Source organism: Aspergillus flavus, chromosome 3, assembly GCF_009017415.1.
Source record: "Aspergillus flavus chromosome 3, complete sequence".
Classification (NCBI taxonomy): domain Eukaryota; kingdom Fungi; phylum Ascomycota; class Eurotiomycetes; order Eurotiales; family Aspergillaceae; genus Aspergillus; species Aspergillus flavus.
Genome location: NC_092407.1, coordinates 1,779,994 through 1,797,631, shown reverse-complemented (window position 1 = coordinate 1,797,631; position 17,638 = coordinate 1,779,994). Strand labels below are relative to the sequence as shown.

The 17,638-nt window shown below is 45.5% G+C and overlaps 6 protein-coding genes and 1 non-coding gene across 7 annotated transcripts; 5 read left to right on the top strand and 2 right to left on the bottom strand.

The window, feature by feature from the left end:
- Positions 1-17: 17 nt before the first annotated feature.
- On the top strand, positions 18-492 carry F9C07_2230682 (uncharacterized protein; the record flags this gene model as incomplete). Its single annotated transcript, XM_071509866.1, has 4 exons — positions 18-43; positions 134-209; positions 265-273; positions 322-492. The coding sequence occupies 4 exons, from the start codon at positions 18-20 to the stop codon at positions 490-492; spliced, it is 282 nt and encodes a 93-aa protein (XP_071364972.1).
- Positions 493-1,581: 1,089 nt separating this feature from the next.
- Positions 1,582-2,365, top strand: F9C07_2211324 (uncharacterized protein; the record flags this gene model as incomplete). Its single annotated transcript, XM_071509658.1, has 3 exons — positions 1,582-1,640; positions 1,706-1,766; positions 1,849-2,365. The coding sequence occupies 3 exons, from the start codon at positions 1,582-1,584 to the stop codon at positions 2,122-2,124; spliced, it is 396 nt and encodes a 131-aa protein (XP_071364971.1). The 3' UTR covers positions 2,125-2,365.
- Positions 2,366-8,617: 6,252 nt separating this feature from the next.
- Positions 8,618-8,699, bottom strand: F9C07_t98. The gene has a single exon. It is a non-coding gene; the product is annotated as a tRNA-Gly (tRNA).
- A 311-nt stretch (positions 8,700-9,010) lies between these two features.
- Positions 9,011-10,914, bottom strand: F9C07_2211323 (uncharacterized protein; the record flags this gene model as incomplete). The annotated part of the gene is made up of 3 exons (XM_041290758.2): positions 9,011-9,595; positions 9,880-10,567; positions 10,899-10,914. The coding sequence occupies 3 exons, from the start codon at positions 10,912-10,914 to the stop codon at positions 9,394-9,396; spliced, it is 906 nt and encodes a 301-aa protein (XP_041144432.2). The 3' UTR covers positions 9,011-9,393.
- Positions 10,915-10,998: 84 nt separating this feature from the next.
- F9C07_1392038 (uncharacterized protein) lies at positions 10,999-13,301 on the top strand. The gene is made up of 3 exons (XM_071508061.1): positions 10,999-11,859; positions 11,912-12,951; positions 13,004-13,301. The coding sequence occupies exons 1-2, from the start codon at positions 11,671-11,673 to the stop codon at positions 12,734-12,736; spliced, it is 1,014 nt and encodes a 337-aa protein (XP_071364970.1). The 5' UTR covers positions 10,999-11,670; the 3' UTR covers positions 12,737-12,951; positions 13,004-13,301.
- A 2,029-nt stretch (positions 13,302-15,330) lies between these two features.
- Positions 15,331-15,756, top strand: F9C07_4806 (uncharacterized protein; the record flags this gene model as incomplete). Its single annotated transcript, XM_071511269.1, has 1 exon — positions 15,331-15,756. The coding sequence occupies one exon, from the start codon at positions 15,331-15,333 to the stop codon at positions 15,754-15,756; it is 426 nt and encodes a 141-aa protein (XP_071364969.1).
- Positions 15,757-15,974: 218 nt separating this feature from the next.
- F9C07_1391665 (Alpha/Beta hydrolase protein) lies at positions 15,975-17,395 on the top strand. Its single transcript, XM_071508060.1, has 2 exons — positions 15,975-16,341; positions 16,402-17,395. The coding sequence occupies exons 1-2, from the start codon at positions 16,193-16,195 to the stop codon at positions 17,345-17,347; spliced, it is 1,095 nt and encodes a 364-aa protein (XP_071364968.1). The 5' UTR covers positions 15,975-16,192; the 3' UTR covers positions 17,348-17,395.
- Positions 17,396-17,638: the final 243 nt, after the last annotated feature.

Sequence of the window (17,638 nt, the reverse complement as noted above, 5' to 3'; positions counted from 1 at the left end):
CCTCCTATCCAATCATTATGAAGACGCTCTTCGCTTTCCCAAAGTGTCTCCCTCTCCTTGACGGTATACCGACAGAGAGCCAGCCGCCTTAATGATAGACATTAAACAGATACTCATGTCCAACTAATCATAGTGCTATCACTGCGGACGAAGAGGCCACCGGAAGGCCCGATGCCGCCGACGACAGCGACAACTGGAAGCAGGAATTCGTATCATGGTAAGATTCAACTATTCCTGCTATACACAATACTGATATGTACTTAGGCAGAGATGGTTAGTCGGTGAAAGGGTGTTATGTTTGAATGTGTGTTAATAGTGTAGGGTTTCGATTTCTCCTATCTCTTGCCGCGCAATGCTGCTCCTGTGCCTGCCAATCCTCCCCCCGCCCCCCTCCGCCAAGAAGACGAGACGAAGAAAGAGGAGGAAGAAGAAGAGGAGGAGGAGGAAGAAGTGAAGGAGGAGGAGGAGGTCAAGGAGGAGGAAGAAAAGTAGCCCAATAATGGGCAAATATTGTTTTTTTTTTTCTTCTTCTTCTTTTAAAAAAGCTATGAAGCAAGATTTCGGTTGCTAAGATATTTGTAAGAAGTATACCAACGGTCATACTGTAACTGAGTAAAGTATCCTGTACTCTCACTGTCTCTTGGGCAGTATTTTCTCAAGATCAAAAGGGAGGTGGTTGGTAAAACATACTGTCCGGCTTACTTCTTCTAGGGAGTTAATCACCAGTACATTTAACTACTGTCTTGAAAATAAGTTCGAACTTGATAACTGGGAAGGCTTACTATTGTCATTCATCCTGAAACTCCCCGTTAAAATTATCGCCCATATCGACCTCTCTACCACTTATTCCGATATCTTTTACTACACGTGGGTTGAGGCCGGGATAGTAGTAAAGAAGTTAAATAGATAATTAGTAAAGACAAAAGCTATTTTCTTTAGATTTTTCTAATGGCTACAACCTATCGACCCAGGAAGAGCCGCATTAAAGATGGATAAAATCGAGTATAATATATTAATCAATCAATTAATCAACTTTTATATATGGTTAGTCATATCGACCAGATATACAATACTATGTGATATAATACTACTTAAGAGAGAGAAAGGCAACGTCCTCGTTGTGAAACAGTAGTAAATAGATTGTAAAAACACTTTTTGTATAGTTGAAAAACAACATAAATTGATAAACGATTGGAATGCGGTAGACATACGGTCAAACTGCTATATCTTCCATCGTGCGATCTTCGAACTCTATATCAGTTCATCCACTGCAGCAGTCTACCCTCACCCACTCATCTTCCAGACCTATATCTGTCAAAGAGATGCCACAGAATGGCATGATGCCGGCGAAGACTGCGGGATCTTGAGGGAGGCATGATACATTTCGGCTATACAAAATACTTATATAGTATTCAGAGAGATAGTAAGTGGAGGGTGTCAGACAACGCTCTGTAATAGCGCTTCGTTGCTCTTCTTAAGCAATGTACAAGGATTTAAAGATGGCACAGGTGAGTAACAGTTCTATTGAATGGCATATATAAATGCTGATGTTTGAGAGAAATAGTTCATGTGGCCAGCGACATGGCCATGCAGACTGCCGGACAAGAATCCGAGACCTGGTCCAGGGTCTCTGTATTTTGGTAAGTTTCTATTATATATCGCTATATGTATGCTAATATTTAAGACATGTAGTGTGGCCGTCAAGGCCGTATACATTGAGAATGTGGGATGGGACTGGACAATTTGATACAAGGAACGTGGAATTGGTTAGTTCAATAGCAATACTGTATTGCATATCATTGTATGCATACTAATATTTGGATCTATGCTATCCACTGTTGTCTTCAGCCTCTCGAGAAGCATATGCTGTACAAGTGTGAGACTTGTGGGGCCAGCTTTGAGGACCAAGCTGCTTGGGAGAAACACATGGATGACAAAGTGCATCAGCCTGAATGTGAGACATACCGTCGCACCTTTGGTATCTGGCGCGCTTGCGATCAGTACATAGACAACACAGATCACTGGGCACCTCGCTTTGATTGTCAGACGTCCTCTCGGGAGTTTTCTCAGAGCACTGCCAATCAGCATATGGCTGCGATCGGATACTGGGCTGACGTTTCCTAACAAGCTATTTGCGCGCCTGCGCATGACTTTTATAGTCCACTTTCGAAGGCTACTGTCGTCCTTGTGGGAGGTTTCAGAGTGAGAACAGTCTCCAGATGGTAAGAACTTACCTGATCGCATTAGGGTTTTCGAAACGTAGCAGCTGGACAGCTGACATATACCCCACCGAATAGACCGGAGAGGTTTGATCAGATATTGGTCACAGTTGATAATTTCACGAAACGTACCGGGCCAGTACGACTCATTTCACAACGAGGACGTTGTCTTTTTCTCTCTCTCAAGCAGTATTATGTCACATAGTATTGTACATCTGGTCGATATGACCAACCGTACACCAAGGTTGATTGATTGATTGATTGATTGATTATTGTATTATACCCGATTCCAGCCATCTTATGAGGCAGCTCTTCCGGGGTCGCTGACGGCCGATAGGCCGTGGCAACTGAAAATTCTAAAGAAAATAAAATCTGTCTTTACCAATTGCCTATTTGACTTCTCCGCTGCTATGCCGGCCATAACCTATATGTAGTAGAAGATATCGGAATAAGTGGTGGGGAGTTCGACATGGGCAATAATTTCAACAGGGATTGTCAAGATGAATGCCTTTTATATCACGTCGACAATAGTAAGGCCTTCCCATTTATCAAGTTCGGGATAGGTCTGACGCGTCGATCTAGAGGTCTGCAATATATTGAGAAAGTCAAAATACTTCATCGAACTGCGTGATCCAAGCTTTGAAAGGTCACAGGGCCATTTTAGATAGACCAGAAAATTTCGCCAGGCTCAACCAGTCGATCGTCGACTCGGGCACGGAAAAACTTCCTTTAAAAGAGTCATTATCAGCCTCGCTGTTGTGACTGTGGATGATGAGAAGAGGATGAGTTAAGGAACCGGAATCTCCCAATATGTTATATCGCTGGATCAGCTTTTACGCCGGGTCATTGCCATAGATAGTCACGTAAGACCGAGGTAGGATCCGCTTTTGCGATCGAGATCATTGGTTTAGGGTTGACGCCCTTGACGAGTGGTTGCGGTAATGAATCGGCTTAGGCGCTTCACCGACTCTGTAGGCTGTAATGAAATCCATTCGTTGACCACTTCGATGATAGCTCGACCGGATGGGTATATAGCAATATACGCTGCCGCTCGTCGGATCTGGGCAATGCGGTCTTTAAATGGACTGATATCGGTCCTTGACTATATGGCGGTGACTACGACAGGTTGTAGTTGGTTTTGTCTGACCTGTACCTGTATAGGAAATTCAAGGCCTTGACAGGCATTGATTCGATCGAGTATGAATTCCTCTTTGGCCATATCATCCATTTCGATATGCAGCCTCGTAGACAGGTCATCGACCAGATGAGCGGCTATTGGGACTTTCGCGTAAGCGGTTGTCCATCGAAGTATGCAAAAATGCGAGCGACACGATCAGTCTGATGGTAAGATCTAATACCGTTGACTGACATTATATCCTTGATCGACTGGCAAATTGTTTGCCATCCTTGGCAGAATTAAGACCAACTATTGCAGGTCGCGCATTGCCGTGAGCGCAGACCTTGTATAGTCGATTCTCCTGTTGAACTCGATGATTGGTAGATCTGTAGGATTATCGGGTTATTGATGGCTGCTGATAGTATCGATGAGCAGCTTAAATGCTTGTGAAGTCAATTTTCGATGCAATCCAGTACAACACGTAGTAACGGCAAATGCTTGTGTGTATGATTCATCATCATGCTCCATGTTCCAATCGGTCTGCGTCCCTGGTCGTTGAGCGATCCGTAAACTGGTTCGTAGTCTGCAGGGCAATCCGTTTCTGGCTGGGTATGTACCAGTAGGTGTGTAACCAACAGTACCAGGAACTGGACTGGCGAGCGCAGTATGCCCGTTGAACTTTATTCCACAACTGCTTGCCATTGCTATTGCTATTGTTTCCTCGGTGATCCGTCAAAATCAGTTGTACTGGCCAAGGATTGATTCGCTGCGTGGTTTTGGCTATTCAATGAGCGGTATTGGTTGTCGGCCATCGGTTTTACTATTTGGCCAATTGGTTGACGGTACTGGGGGTTGGACCTTGAGTCAATGTCGCCCATAACTCGCGATCGATAGCCTGGCGCAAAATATGGGTCCTATCTCATTGGAATTTGATCAGCATGCTGGTGTAAATAGGTAGGGTCTGGTCATGGTTTACCGTGTTGTTTTGCTCGATACGTCGCAGCGATATTCTGCCAGACGTATTCATATTTCTCAAGCTGTTGCAAGAATTGCGACAAGATCATGTCAGATTTAGGTTGAAGAATATCACGCTGTAGATAAGGTCCAACCGATTCCATATTTGAGATATCTGGTTGAACGGGTCGTGATGTGTTCTGCACGACTGAGGCGAGTAGATAGGATTAGGTCTAAATCGTTTGAGAAGAGCAGGTATCCAGGACTGTTCTATCGATTTCTCAAGCTCTGTTAGCTGAGATGCAAACCAGCTCAAAGCCACTCCACGGGGACATACTTGTACATTCGCTTTACCATAGCTTTAGCCTTAAGCACAAGAGTATCCTTGAGACGATCCGTGAGAATATTGACACCCTTGTACACCATTGCATTTTCGATTTATAGATCACATCGTCACGTAAATCCGGCCAGATCTGTCTTCCAACAGTTGGACAGCCCCTATTGATGCAGCTGTTAGGTGTGGAGGAACCGGTCGATCCTGTTGTTCTTGTCGTTCGACCTGGTCAATCTGATGTGCATCTTTTTGCAACTGGGCAAGGGCTTTCTCATCATTGATGCAGTTGATGGACCAGGAGCGCTCATACTAGCTTTATCGCTGTCCGTGCTTGAAAATAGCTGACTATGGTTCCCTCTGGTCGCGCAGATAATAGAGGTATCGAAACGTCTGATGATATCGAGATCGACACTGTCTGGAGGCTGATCGTGAAGGTGTCCTACCGATAGTTGAGGCGATTCAGGGAGTGATACAGGCAGTGAAGGGAGCCAGTTGCGGTATTCAGGTATATTAACGGTTTCCCCAGCCAGCCAGCGAACTCTGTGATGTCCTAGTCAGCTGGATATGTCATTGACACGCCTTTGTAAGTTTCTAGATTATCCCACAGAATGAAAATAGCCTTCACCAGCTGTTTGTCGACTTTTCCCTCTAGTTGCCATTGTACCCCTCATAGCGTCCTGTCTTGTTCCTGCGTAGCCTGTGCCTCCACGGATTAGACGAATTCTCGCAGATGCTTCTGGACGATCTCATGCCCACTTACCCGGTCAACAAGCACCCAGCAGTGTGCATGGATAGGATACCCGATGCGCTGTCGGTCTATCAGACTCAGTACTCCCAACCACCCTAGCCATGCAACGGTTCCATACCCTTTTTGACCGGTCCGGAAATACGAGCTTTGTGGAGATCAATAGAACACAGTTAATACCTCTCGTAGTATAAGTATTCGTGCGTACTCCTGAAAAGCGCTCCTCTTGGAATTCGACGAGTACTCGTGGTTGGTATCTGTCAGAAGAGAAATGAGGCATCGACTGGATTTTAATTCCTCTTGAAATACAATGTTCCAGCTCTGCGGCTGAATCCCACATGCTATACTGCACAGGATGTTTGCAATTAGTTATACCAGTTTGCGGTGCAGTGTGATGAAAGGAATCAGTAGCTAATCTGCTCATCTTAACGCTGTTGTCAGGCAAATGACTTCCGGTGTTACTGGTTGAGGAGTTGACGAGATTATCTGCGCAATGCTAACTCAACTACGAGGTTACTAGCTATCTGGATCTTCTGTTTTGTTAACCCATAATCTTCAATTTGTTTAAGAAGAAAAAAAAAGAAAAGAAAAAACAAAACAAAACACACAGACAATTTTGAAACATTAGAAACAAAAATAAAAGAAAAGAAAAGAAAAAAGAAAACACAGACAATTTGTCAACTTTAAAAAGAAAAAAAAAAAAAGTATCACAGCACTCCCAGTGACAACACCGCCATCCCATGCTCCACCCCGCCCTGCTGCTGCTGCTGCTGCTGCTGGGCTTGGGGCTGGGGTTCAGCAACAGCAGGGGCCACCGGGGCAGCGGACTAAATTATCGGTATTCAGTCTGAGTATAATATATAGTTGACTGTCTAACCAGCCCCTGAAGAAAACGTTAGTATCATCATACCAATGACATAATGTAGAAACTTACCAGGGAAGTAATCAGCATAGTGAGGCCTCGAGCCAAGTTTCGTCGTCGTTGGCGACATTCAAGTTGTGTTTGTGTACATGCTATTACTATAGATTATAGAAACTTACCAATAAGCAAAGGTCTCCCAAAAGAGCCCCAGCTCGCGCGTCGTTGAGACTGGGTAATCTGATCTTAAGTTTTTGGCAAGCTCCTTTGATACTTGTTATAACAGACAGAGCACCTACACTCTTTTCTATAAGCGAAGGGCTCATCTTTGGAAGCCTCGAGATCGTGCGAGTAGACTCAGGATGATCGCCTGATATAGGCGAAATACAACATCAGGGTCTGCTCTCCGCAGCCAATGGTATATACCTTTGCGACCCAGGATTCACAACCTGAAGGTTTGCTGAAAGGGCTGTCTTAAGCATAATTTCGCAGGTACCTGGTAATTCTGTGTATGCTTTTGTCGAAGCTCTCTCGGAGAACCCTTGTGATTCTCGTCAGAAGCGATACTGGCAGCCCGATGCCGAGTCTTGTCTGAGATAAAACCCTCTACCTCGAGATAATCTGCCTCCTGATGGTCTTGTTCCAGCAGATTATTCTCGGGTTCGAAATTATAACCGGCGGCGTCCTCATACTTCAACTTGTTGGGAACTCCATGTTATCTATAAGGAGAATGTTAGCACAAGCTCTTGGGTTGAGTGAGACTTGGCTTTCGAAGATATCAGGAAGGGTATACTTAGGAGATAAATCATTGTCTGGATATTCGACGGGCTTTTGCTGGATAACTAAGCCTTCTTCGATTCGCTGGCATTTCCCGCTACAGCTTCGGTCAAGGAAGAGTGTTTTCTGGCTGTAATACAATCAGTTTCTAGAAGCTCAGGCTTTTCAGGAAATTGAGGATGTTGTGGTGGTTAGATGATATTCTCTCCTCGCGCGGTGTTTTACCTCTAATTATGAGGAATTTACAGTTGTTAGAGTGAGGATTACTCCTCAGCTTTGGAAGACGTTAACTTCTAATAGCCCTGAGGGGTGAAGACTTCTCCTCAATCTTAACGGACTTAGTCCGGCATCATTCATCAACTTCTTCACTGCCGTCGGCACTATCACTGTCTTACTTGGTTTCACTGAGTCCTATTATTCTACGTGGATTTGGATTACTTCTACATTTGTCACCCCGAAATAAAATGTCACCTGTTGTTCAGTGCACAATATACAGAATATACATACTAGTGTCTGTACGTCAGGACTACGATAGATACACTGTAAAGAATAATGAATTTCAATCAGAAATATCCGTTCCGGATGTTGGTCACCCCATCAATAGTTCGCGTAGCTTAATGACCATATAGACGCTTAAGATGACCCAATTGCTATGATAGAAGTCCACTTGCGTGTATACATATTCCAAGGAGGATATAAGAGGGGAAAAGGATATTCTTCAAATAACTCACTACTACCTACTAGTCTGACTGCTGTCCAGAAGATAAATTTATCGGCATGAAAATGGTATAATGATCAGAAAGACATTCCGCCTTGATTAAATTTGGGATAGCTCTCGCTTTGGTCTCTGTCTTTATGTAGTGTGTTGAGTCAAGCGTCAAAGGTCTGCTGACGAAGGGCAGCCCTAGTCACGTTATACCAGCCTCACTACATGATATCACGCAACACTACAACCTGGAGCTACGAATCGCATTCAAGCTTAGTATCGAATCATGTATAGATGGTTCAATAGGAATGTCCTGATTACGAGACCTACAAACGGTTGTGATTCGAAAATACTCATTATGTTATACTTTTTGGACCCCCGATGAACCCATTAGGCTACGAGCTATGTTCTCGATATCCCAAGGAAATGGTCATGACTTGTACTATATTGTGCCTGACAGAGTTAAATATATGTCCACTAGTTCCAGTATTAAGGTATAAAAGAAATAAGGAAGAAGATTGTAGGATCATTGGCTCTCTAATGGCATCGGATAGACAAAGGTTCAAAAGCAAGGAGGATAGCACGAGGGTGTGGCATGTGCCCATGTTCTACCACTCTCGTTTGAATGTCTTACTCTCCTTGAGGCCTAGCAGACTGTCAGTACAGTGGGGACAGTAGTGTTAACCTTCTCCTGTTGTAGCCTAACGAACTCTACATCTAGATGCATTGGTTTTGCCCTTTTTCAGGAGGGAGATGAAGGATAGCTTATAAATTATGGATAAAACTTGTACTTTGTTAAACTAGATGCTCGATTTTCTGATTACAGCCTAGCACTGTACCTGTTAACTGAGGAATCTATCTGAAAAGGCAGGAAAAATGTATATAAATCACCAAAAACAGAGAGACTGCGGGAACGGGGGTTCGAACCCCGGACCTCGCGCTAGTCCCGATTGGGAAGCGCGCATCATAACCACTAGACTACACCCGCTCTTCTTATTTGAAGCTTAAAAAACAATAAAATATCATCCACAAGCTCTATAGCCTTCTTGGGGCTTTGATCCCACGGGTTGGAGCATTTTAGGATTTAAAGTGGGTCTACATCATATTCCCATGCGGGAGCAATGATGTGGGTCTATTTTTATCTACTCCGGAGTAGTCTCTCCAGTGTTTGTTGTGATTTTGGTGGTGCTACCTGTTCTGATATCAAGTTCAGGGTATAACACATCCAGGTGACCAGGTGACCAGGTGACCGACTCGATGCGGTGGCAGAACTTTTTTTGATCATGTGATAAATTTTCGAGAGTCATTATTTTCTCTCACTTACTGTGTACGGAGTACAGTATATTCAAAATATCAACAGACGCCGATCAATGGAAAGGCCCTCGGTCTCATGCCTTGCAATATCTTTCCATTCTTGTAAACGGCAATACTTCTGAGCCCTAATCAAGATAGGGTATAGAGGCATATAAGAACAACTTCTACAATGCATTTTCTTTCGCACATGCAACTCAAAGAAATATTGTTCTAGGCCACGCTGATCGTGTAGCCCTCTGCATTTTAGAAGCAACCGGATATACCATGAATTACTTCGTTGTGGACTATTTCCGCGTCGTGAGAAGTTTATCTAGCCATGCTTACGGTTCGGAGTAACAAAGTGCATCCTATATTGACTCCCTTGCGTTTTACGACTCCAGGCACATGTCACGAAGCAAATCCTCGATTCTCTGCACCCCTTCTGTTTCATTCAGCTCGGGATACAAAGAAAGCACGGCATTCAGCTGTGAGTTCGCAGCCTTGAGGTTCTTCTCTGTTCGTGCGCAGTGTAACTTAACAAACTTCTCATGGATGCCCTTGAAGTGGAAGGCGGACTGAAAAAACAGTCTCCTACCAGAATGTCGCAGCAACTTTGATACGGTAGCCGGTAACTGTCGCGATATTTCTTTGTCCTTGATTGCATTCTCAAGAAAAAGAACGATCCTCGCCGAAGCTTTCTCCTTCGGCGACGTCCTCATTGCTCCATCCCGGAATATCGGCTATGAACCAGGGCTAATGTATAACGGCGGGGAGCGGTGCGACAGATATCCAATCCCAGTCGACCACCCTGGAATTGAGCCATCCATTAGAAAAGTTGTTAAAGAGAAAAAGTTAAGAAAACGACGCGCGCTTACCCTGTCAAGTGAAAGTCATCATCTTTTATGATATTATACGCTTTCAGGTCTCCATGGACGAAGCCAACATCTGTGTACTTGTCATAGTCTCCAGCATACTTGGGGATCATCGACCTCATGATCAGATAGTCGATGGCATCACCCCATCTAGCAGTTCCAGTCAGAGTTCGTCGGAGACCTCGGTCTAGGCTCTCTGTGAGCCAAGCTGAATACCGAGGCTTTTGCTCTGGCATAAAATCAGGGGGCACCGCAGTAGTCCATAATTGCAGTAGGAACTCCGCAAGGTCCTTGAGAAGTGTTTGACGTTTGTTAAGAGGGATCTGGGAGTTCCAAACCTTCAGCGATTTACCAGTAACCCACTCTGAATACAGGACAGGGTGTTCTGCCTTGAAAAACACACTTGGTGCTCTGATGTCTGGATGGGTTTGTTTGATGTGTTGAAACATCTTAACAGCACGCAACTCATATTTCCAATTGTTAGGATCATGGCATAGGCGTGCAGCCCACTGCACGGAATCTTCAAAGACAACTTTGAGCACTTTGTGTGAGCCACCCTGACAAGGATCTTCTTCGGCAAGTGAGCACCGAACTACCTGATGAAGGCGGAAGGCTTCAGAGAGAACACTAGAGGTGTTTGCCGTTCTAGAAGTATGGATATAAGCGCCCGAAGGGTAATAGAGCTCCCTGACTTGGACGGTAGATATCAGAGCCGTTTCGTTTTCAGTATATTGACTTCGACATTATGATTTTCCGTGTTGGTAGTACAAATATCAGCAGCCAATCGGAGCTAAATACATCGCAGAGGTGGCTTTAATCTTGTGTTCAGATTACATGACTTGAAACGAGCAAGCGAACCCGGAGGATCAATACAAACGATCTTGGAGTAGATAGAATAGTTATAGCTAGTAAGGAGCTATATACATCGAAAAACCACACTTGACTCGTTCCATCTCGTAAACAGCAGCGTATACACACTATCATACAACCTCCCCCTCTTGATGTAAAAGACCTAACCTTACCCTCTTCCTCTTCCATTCTCTCTTCCTCTATTCTCTTCTATCTTATATCAAAGATACATCTCCATAATCATATTCTATTCTACTAGATTTCTCTGATACCCAGTACCTTACTGTTATGTCTATGCTTTTCTAGATTCGAGTTATATAATATAAACAAGCTACGAGCTTAGGTCAAGCTATGGCTGTTTTCCGACGGATATTTCAAGACAACGGCGAATAAGGAAGTATCTACTCTGGAGTAACTCAAGTGATGAGCTTTCGGATATTACCTAGAGCAGGGTCCAGATGAGGTTCCCAGCACCCCAGAGATTCATCATGGGACTGTGGTAGGGTACGAAAAGAATGTAAAATTCTTACCCTGGTCAATATGGCCATATAGTATAGGTACAGTTAGAGAAAGGTGGTGAAATTGCCACGGTGGCCCTTTCCTTTCACACCTTATCACAGTAGCATTGAGGATCCAGGATTCGATGGCTTTCGCTTCTGCCTAGGTCGGGCACGAATCTGTCGATCTAGGGGTCTTGCAATTGCCTGTTATAGCTATGGCTCTTGCGGCAATGACCTAGGATCAAGGGGCTTAGTTTCGCTGTAAGGGTTTAGTTTTGCATTGGCTGAATTAGCTTGGCAGTAGCTTGGTTTTCTTGGCCTTGATTAGTCTCATCCAGATTTTTGTGAGAGGGTCGATGGAGCCATATATGAAGAATAATCCCATCCACGGAAAGAAAGCGAACAACTTCAGCTTCCTGCTTATACTCACTGTCTACAGCATACGATGGCATACCAGCCACGCCCACACTTTTTGTTGACCCTCTGTCGGGAACTCTTTAATACCTTTATTCATTCCACAGGAGATGACCCACTACTTGCGAGAACTCATCGATCTTTCCAAAATCAACCTGCCCAAACGAATAATATTTTACTATTAGTGCCGATTACTCTAGGGCTTATCCTTAACCTCCTAGTGAGTGACTATTAACGAACCCCTGTTCTTCTCAGAGGCTAACAGGGCCTAGATACGATACATTATTGGCCATGTCCTAATGTCTATCTTAATCCTTGAAACTGTAGAGAAGCAGGCCGATGCTTCTGAGCTAGGGGACAAGAAGCCAGCTCCCTCCAGTCGCCAACTGCTCCGAATCAGTGCCATCCTCTACCGCAGTGGGGGTGTCCGTCTTCTCCTGAATGGCATCAGTTCCGCCTGTACCTACTGGGCCATGCACATCTCGGTGGCGAAATTATCAACTACTCTGCTTCCCAGTTCAGCCGCGCATATCCTCGCATCAGTCCTGCTCGCCGAGACCCATTTCCTCTGGACTACGCGTACCATCCTACCGCGTGACCAGCTGCGCTTCGTGTCCAACCCCGGCGACCGCCGACGATGGCTGGTGTTTCCCACTCTAGTCTATGCCGCGGCTGAAACAGTGATGCTGCATGTGCCGGCTGTATTCGACAGCAGCATCGCCCCAGTGCCAGACGAGGAAGTCACAATGGCGGGATTATTGTACATTGTGAGATCCGACATCCTGGTATCAGGGCTCATGCTCTCTGCCCAGCTGTTTCTCCTCCTTCCCTCTTACATGGTGTTAATCCTGGTCCAGGCCAGTCTTCTGCCGCCCACCTGCGAGACGCTGGTCTTTAGTCCGTCGAGACACCAGCGGGGCAGACGGGTGGGGGAGATCTTTTCGGCGGTTAACCGAGGACCACTACGAGCACAGGAGGCGGCGCAGATGATTAGGATGGGACAGTTACTCAGTTGTCTGGAACTGCATGGAAAGATGTGTCTATGTTTGGTTGGGGTTGCCGCTGTGGTGCATTCAGTGATCTACTGTATGTTGTAGAAAGGAATACCTAACGATATTCTACTATTTAAGCTTAGATAACATTCCTACTAGCTATAGTATCTTCGACACTGGGCCAATAAAGAGTGCTGGCTGGAATCCTCTCCAACTTCACCAGCAGACGAATAAAATGAGGAGATGATGAAACGGTAAAGGCCATCTTCCTACCACAGTGGTGTCTCCAAGAACTTTTGTATCCAAGTGAGTCTTCCAAAGTTCGTTGTGATGTCTAGCAGTTGGTATGAAGATTTAGTAACTCGTCTATAGCTTTTTCTTACTATAGCGTGTAGTAGGTCCTATTATATTGGGACTGGGGAATATACTAGGATGCTTCTCACTGCTTGTTTTCATGTCAGTAGTAATATTCATTGGGATCCATCACTTGAAAACCTCGAAAGATCGCTTCTTACTTAAGCCATTAAGGATCGTCTACAGGCGTGTTGATTTAGCATCCTGAGTTATAAAGATAGTGTGCTTTACATAGTGGTATTTTCTATGGGGGACGAATACCCGCCCTGTCATATCTCATCAATCTAGACTCTCCAATAAAAAACCATTCTTTTTAATACTCAAATTCTTATAGATGCTAGCATAACTATGAAGTAGATGCTACTGAGACTCCTTAACCCATTTTTACATGACAGCTGAGTCGCAGCGAATGAATGCTACTTGCTATCTCATAACAATCTTCTCCAAGACACCTCCTTGATTAGTTTTCAGACTTCAGGTTCTCCCCGAGGACCTCTTTATATATCTCGCGCCGGTTTTGTGTCGGTATCGAGATCACTTGTTCTGCTTCTTTGCTTTTAGACTTTCAATGTGCCTCCAGTGGTCAATAGCTCAAGCCGTCCTCCTTCATCCGCCATGAAAATCTTGTTACGGGAAGAAAACATGAAAGAATGCAAGAATATGGCCACTCCAATTGCTTTGGAGCAGCTTGCCTCAAGTTTCTAGGTGGGCAACTATTGCCTGTCCAGCATTGCAGCATCATGGCAATGTGACCCACCAGCGTATGCTTCTACGGGAATGGAGACAGTGAGTCTTGGTCTTGACAATTTCGACGTTAATGGCCATCCCATGTCCACGGAGCCCGTCTTAAGCAATATCATGACACTCATGGTCTTCATGGGTTTGGAGATACATCCTGCCAGTCAGGTGATAGCAGGAACCCCTACAAGAATATCTCATACCGCAGTCGAAGACCACAAATCATTCTACGCAATTACACATTACAGGTAGTCAGTAAAGGATGTATGAGCAGCTGATGGCTCCGGCCACCATCGCACGTAGACCCCCGAAGGAATCCAGCACGGTAGAAGAGCCTTAAGCTGCCCACTTCAATCTGGTTCGCCAATATGACCCACGATCCTGTGGGTGGACCAGTATGTAGGTTGATTATGCGATCGTTTACATTAGATTACTCTAATGCAAGGTAAAAGTGTGAGAAAAGAAAAGAAAAGGAAGAGCGGCTGGTTGAAGTGAAAAGTTTTTATCGTATGTTCTCACGTGATGAGTCGCTGCTGTGGTGGGTCCTTGTCAGGAGGTTGGGGGTTCAAGTTGAGGTGAGCACACTCAAGATATGGAACTTGTGTTATGATTTAAATCAGTATGAAATGTATATTGAGAGACTACACTAGTACTGGATCAGGATATTCATCACGTACGCCCAGAAATATATACCAACACCGAATAGTTACACACAGAGGTACGGAGTACAGGGAGACTAAGATTAACCGAAGCAGTCATGTGACCCGTGCTGGTCACGGAGTATTTCTTCCGAAGTGAAACCCCCGTGGGAGAACTTCTCTTTCTCATCAGCGCATGGTGCTTCTATGTTTGAGCATCATAATCTGACCCTCCATTGTTTAATGCATTCAATGATCGACAGACAATCCGTAGGACATACCGAACAATACCACACAGTGCGCGTCTAGCCTTTTCAATGGCGAAGAGGCATACTTTTTTATCGTTCGTTCAGTGGGAGATCAAAACCAAACAGCTTTTAGCAGGGCTGCGTCTACTCCACCCTGGTGTTCGCTTTGATCGAACGGCAGGACTATTTTTACGACGGACATCATGAACTGTATTCGATGTGTTGCTGTAGTTATTGTGTACGTACTTTGGCTTGAATATTCAGTCGCCTCTTCGACAGGTGCTCAGGCTCAGGCAGTAATTTTCAGCCCGGGATCCGTGAGCCGCTCATGGCAATCACGTGATAGATCAGTGAGTGATGATGGTCAGCTACTCCCGGTGAGTAGAGATTCAAAGAACGAAGATAAAATATGAATCTGGAGAGCGATGACCTCCTTTGCATTACCTGATCGATTGCGAATACTTCACTGTTCACATCTGCCTATGTGTACGGAAGTGTATCTATAAACTTATGTAGTCCGTTCTATCTTTTCAGGTTCATTCCTTGCTAGACTTCCAGTACAGGATAAACTCATTCTCCTTTAGGGGCAAGCTATTCTGACAGGGCGCTAACCTTCATCGCCTTCAACTATCGCTTCACCAGGCTCTGTATCAGCACTTACTCGGTACGTCTTCTACGCGAGTCCTCGACTGAGGCCCTTCCGTATTCTACGCAGTTGGAAATGGTCATGAAATCGATCCACGGTGCTGCACACTTTTGCGGCTTTATTACAGAGCTGTCGCCACTGGCGATGGATTACCTGCGCTACCTAGCAGATACGGCTTTCCTCAAAATGGTTTATGGCTGCGAATACGTTCTAAGGAGTTGTGAGATTCTCTATATGCACTATGAAGACACCAAGAAATACCTCCGTACGGTGAGGGATGTTGCTCAGTTGATGTCTCAAATCGCGATCGACGCAACCCATGCGGCGAAGGTATATGGTGATAGTATTCTGGAAAAGGTGGATCGCATCGAGCAGAGCTTGCAGGAACACAGCGCATTATATCCACAGGGACTGGAGCCCTCCACCGAGAGTCATGTCCAAAGCGACCCTAGCTCATCTAGTACTGCACAGTATGATCTGATGAAGGCCTTTTACGTCTAACGCCACATCTATCCTCCCGTTTTGAGCAAATGTCTGGATTCAAACATTTGCATCAATACCGTTAGCACCGACATGATAGCTGCCCAGTAAACAAGTCTCCGCACGCACCGTTGTCTTGCACAAGAACTCTACAGTTGCGTTACCGCGACATATCTCCGGTCTCCGGTCATTTTAAGTTCACAGTCCGGCCCCCGGTGTGGGTCTGGTTGAGACCTCCTGATAGGCTACGGATCCAGGACGATCTATCAAAGCAGACCCTTGGTATGGTTGAGTATACAGAGAAAAGGTCTCAACATGACCTAGCTTGCGAGCCTCGGCAGCAGCCGTTCGTCAGATTCCACGACTCAATCCTCAGAATCCTTCAGCCACAGAGACTTCCAAGTTTTGTTAGACCCAGATCTCCCTTGCTGCCCAGTTTGTCACTGCTGCCTTCGTGATGCGAGATATCTTCATACTTGCAGCGGTGGTTATCATTGTTGTGCCCTGGATAATAATCTCCTTACTTGTTCGCCGCGCACTTTTCGAAAACGAGATTCCCTTTAGGGAGGACTTGCGCCGCTCAATGCTCTGCTCAATGCTCCGTGGGTAGGTTCTTAGCAATCTTGCGGTCGGTCAAATGAGGTTGGACATTCACAAATCCTTCAGGCTCTCCATTCTTCCTGTACCAACTCTACATCAAGTGCTCAAGCGAAAGGATCCCGCAGTCTTTCTGAATGTACCCAGGTTCATGAACTGGAAAGACGAGCTGTGTATCAGAGTATCCGAAGGACTGTGCTCGGGTTACTGGATCTGCCAAGGGCCGCCTGAGAAACCTCTACGGCCAAAGGACAGCGACGTAGTACTTCTCTGGTTTCATGGGGGTGCTTACTGCTTGGGCGGCCCCTTGGGTGAGGCTGTGGCTCTGCTAAGGACTGCAGAATGTGCAGCCAGCATATTTTCCGTGGACTACACGCTAGCACCATTCGCGACTTATCCACGTCAGCAAGAAGAAGCTGTGGCTGCTTACCGCCATTTGCTGTTCAACGAGGGGATTGAGGCCAGTAGGATCGTTGTTGGAGGAGAATCCGCCGGGGGTCATTTAGCTCTATCATTTCTACTTGCCTTGACAGAAACAACCCTTCCAAAGCCTGGGGGCTCTTTGCTTCTCTGTCCATGGAGCAACCTCACAAATGAATCACCGTCATTCAAGAGAGACAGGTATAAGGATGCTCTCAATAAACACCTTCTAGATCGAGACGTGAATACTTTCATCCCGAGAGATCTTAGTGGGCATCTGCCGCCTCTCGCGATTGTGAACTTTACACGGCCGTTCACAGGTCGACAGGCTTGGAAGCAGGTGCTCCCGGCACATTCATGGATCAGTATTAGCGGTCATGATATCTTCCTTGATGATACTCATAATCTTGTTCATCAGGCCCGGCTTGATGGGGCACTGGTTGACCTCGAAATCACGGACGGCGAGCCGCATGGTTGGCAGTTTGCTGCTAATAAAGCTTCAGAGATGGTTTATAGCAATCTTCCTCCAAACAAGGAAGTTCCAGAGAGGGTAATGCCAGGAAGTACAAATGTTGCAAAAGTTGGGGAAATCTAAGAGTAAAACATCCTACGGCTCAAGTCAAATACAAATGTACCAGTACTTGAGGGCTATCATTCAAAATTACTGCCGTGGAGCTGCCCTATCATCAATCTACCAAGATTCCCCAAGTTCCTGAATCACTTCCATTTGAGGTGGAGTCTGGAGACAATTTGCCTTGTAACTCTTCCTTTCCCCCGAAGCACCCACCAACAGGAGAGAACGTCCAGAAACTAGCCAAAGACTCTCTCCTTGGTATACTTCAGTCCAGTTACGCGGTTTGCAGACCAGGTCAGATAGATAAGGCTT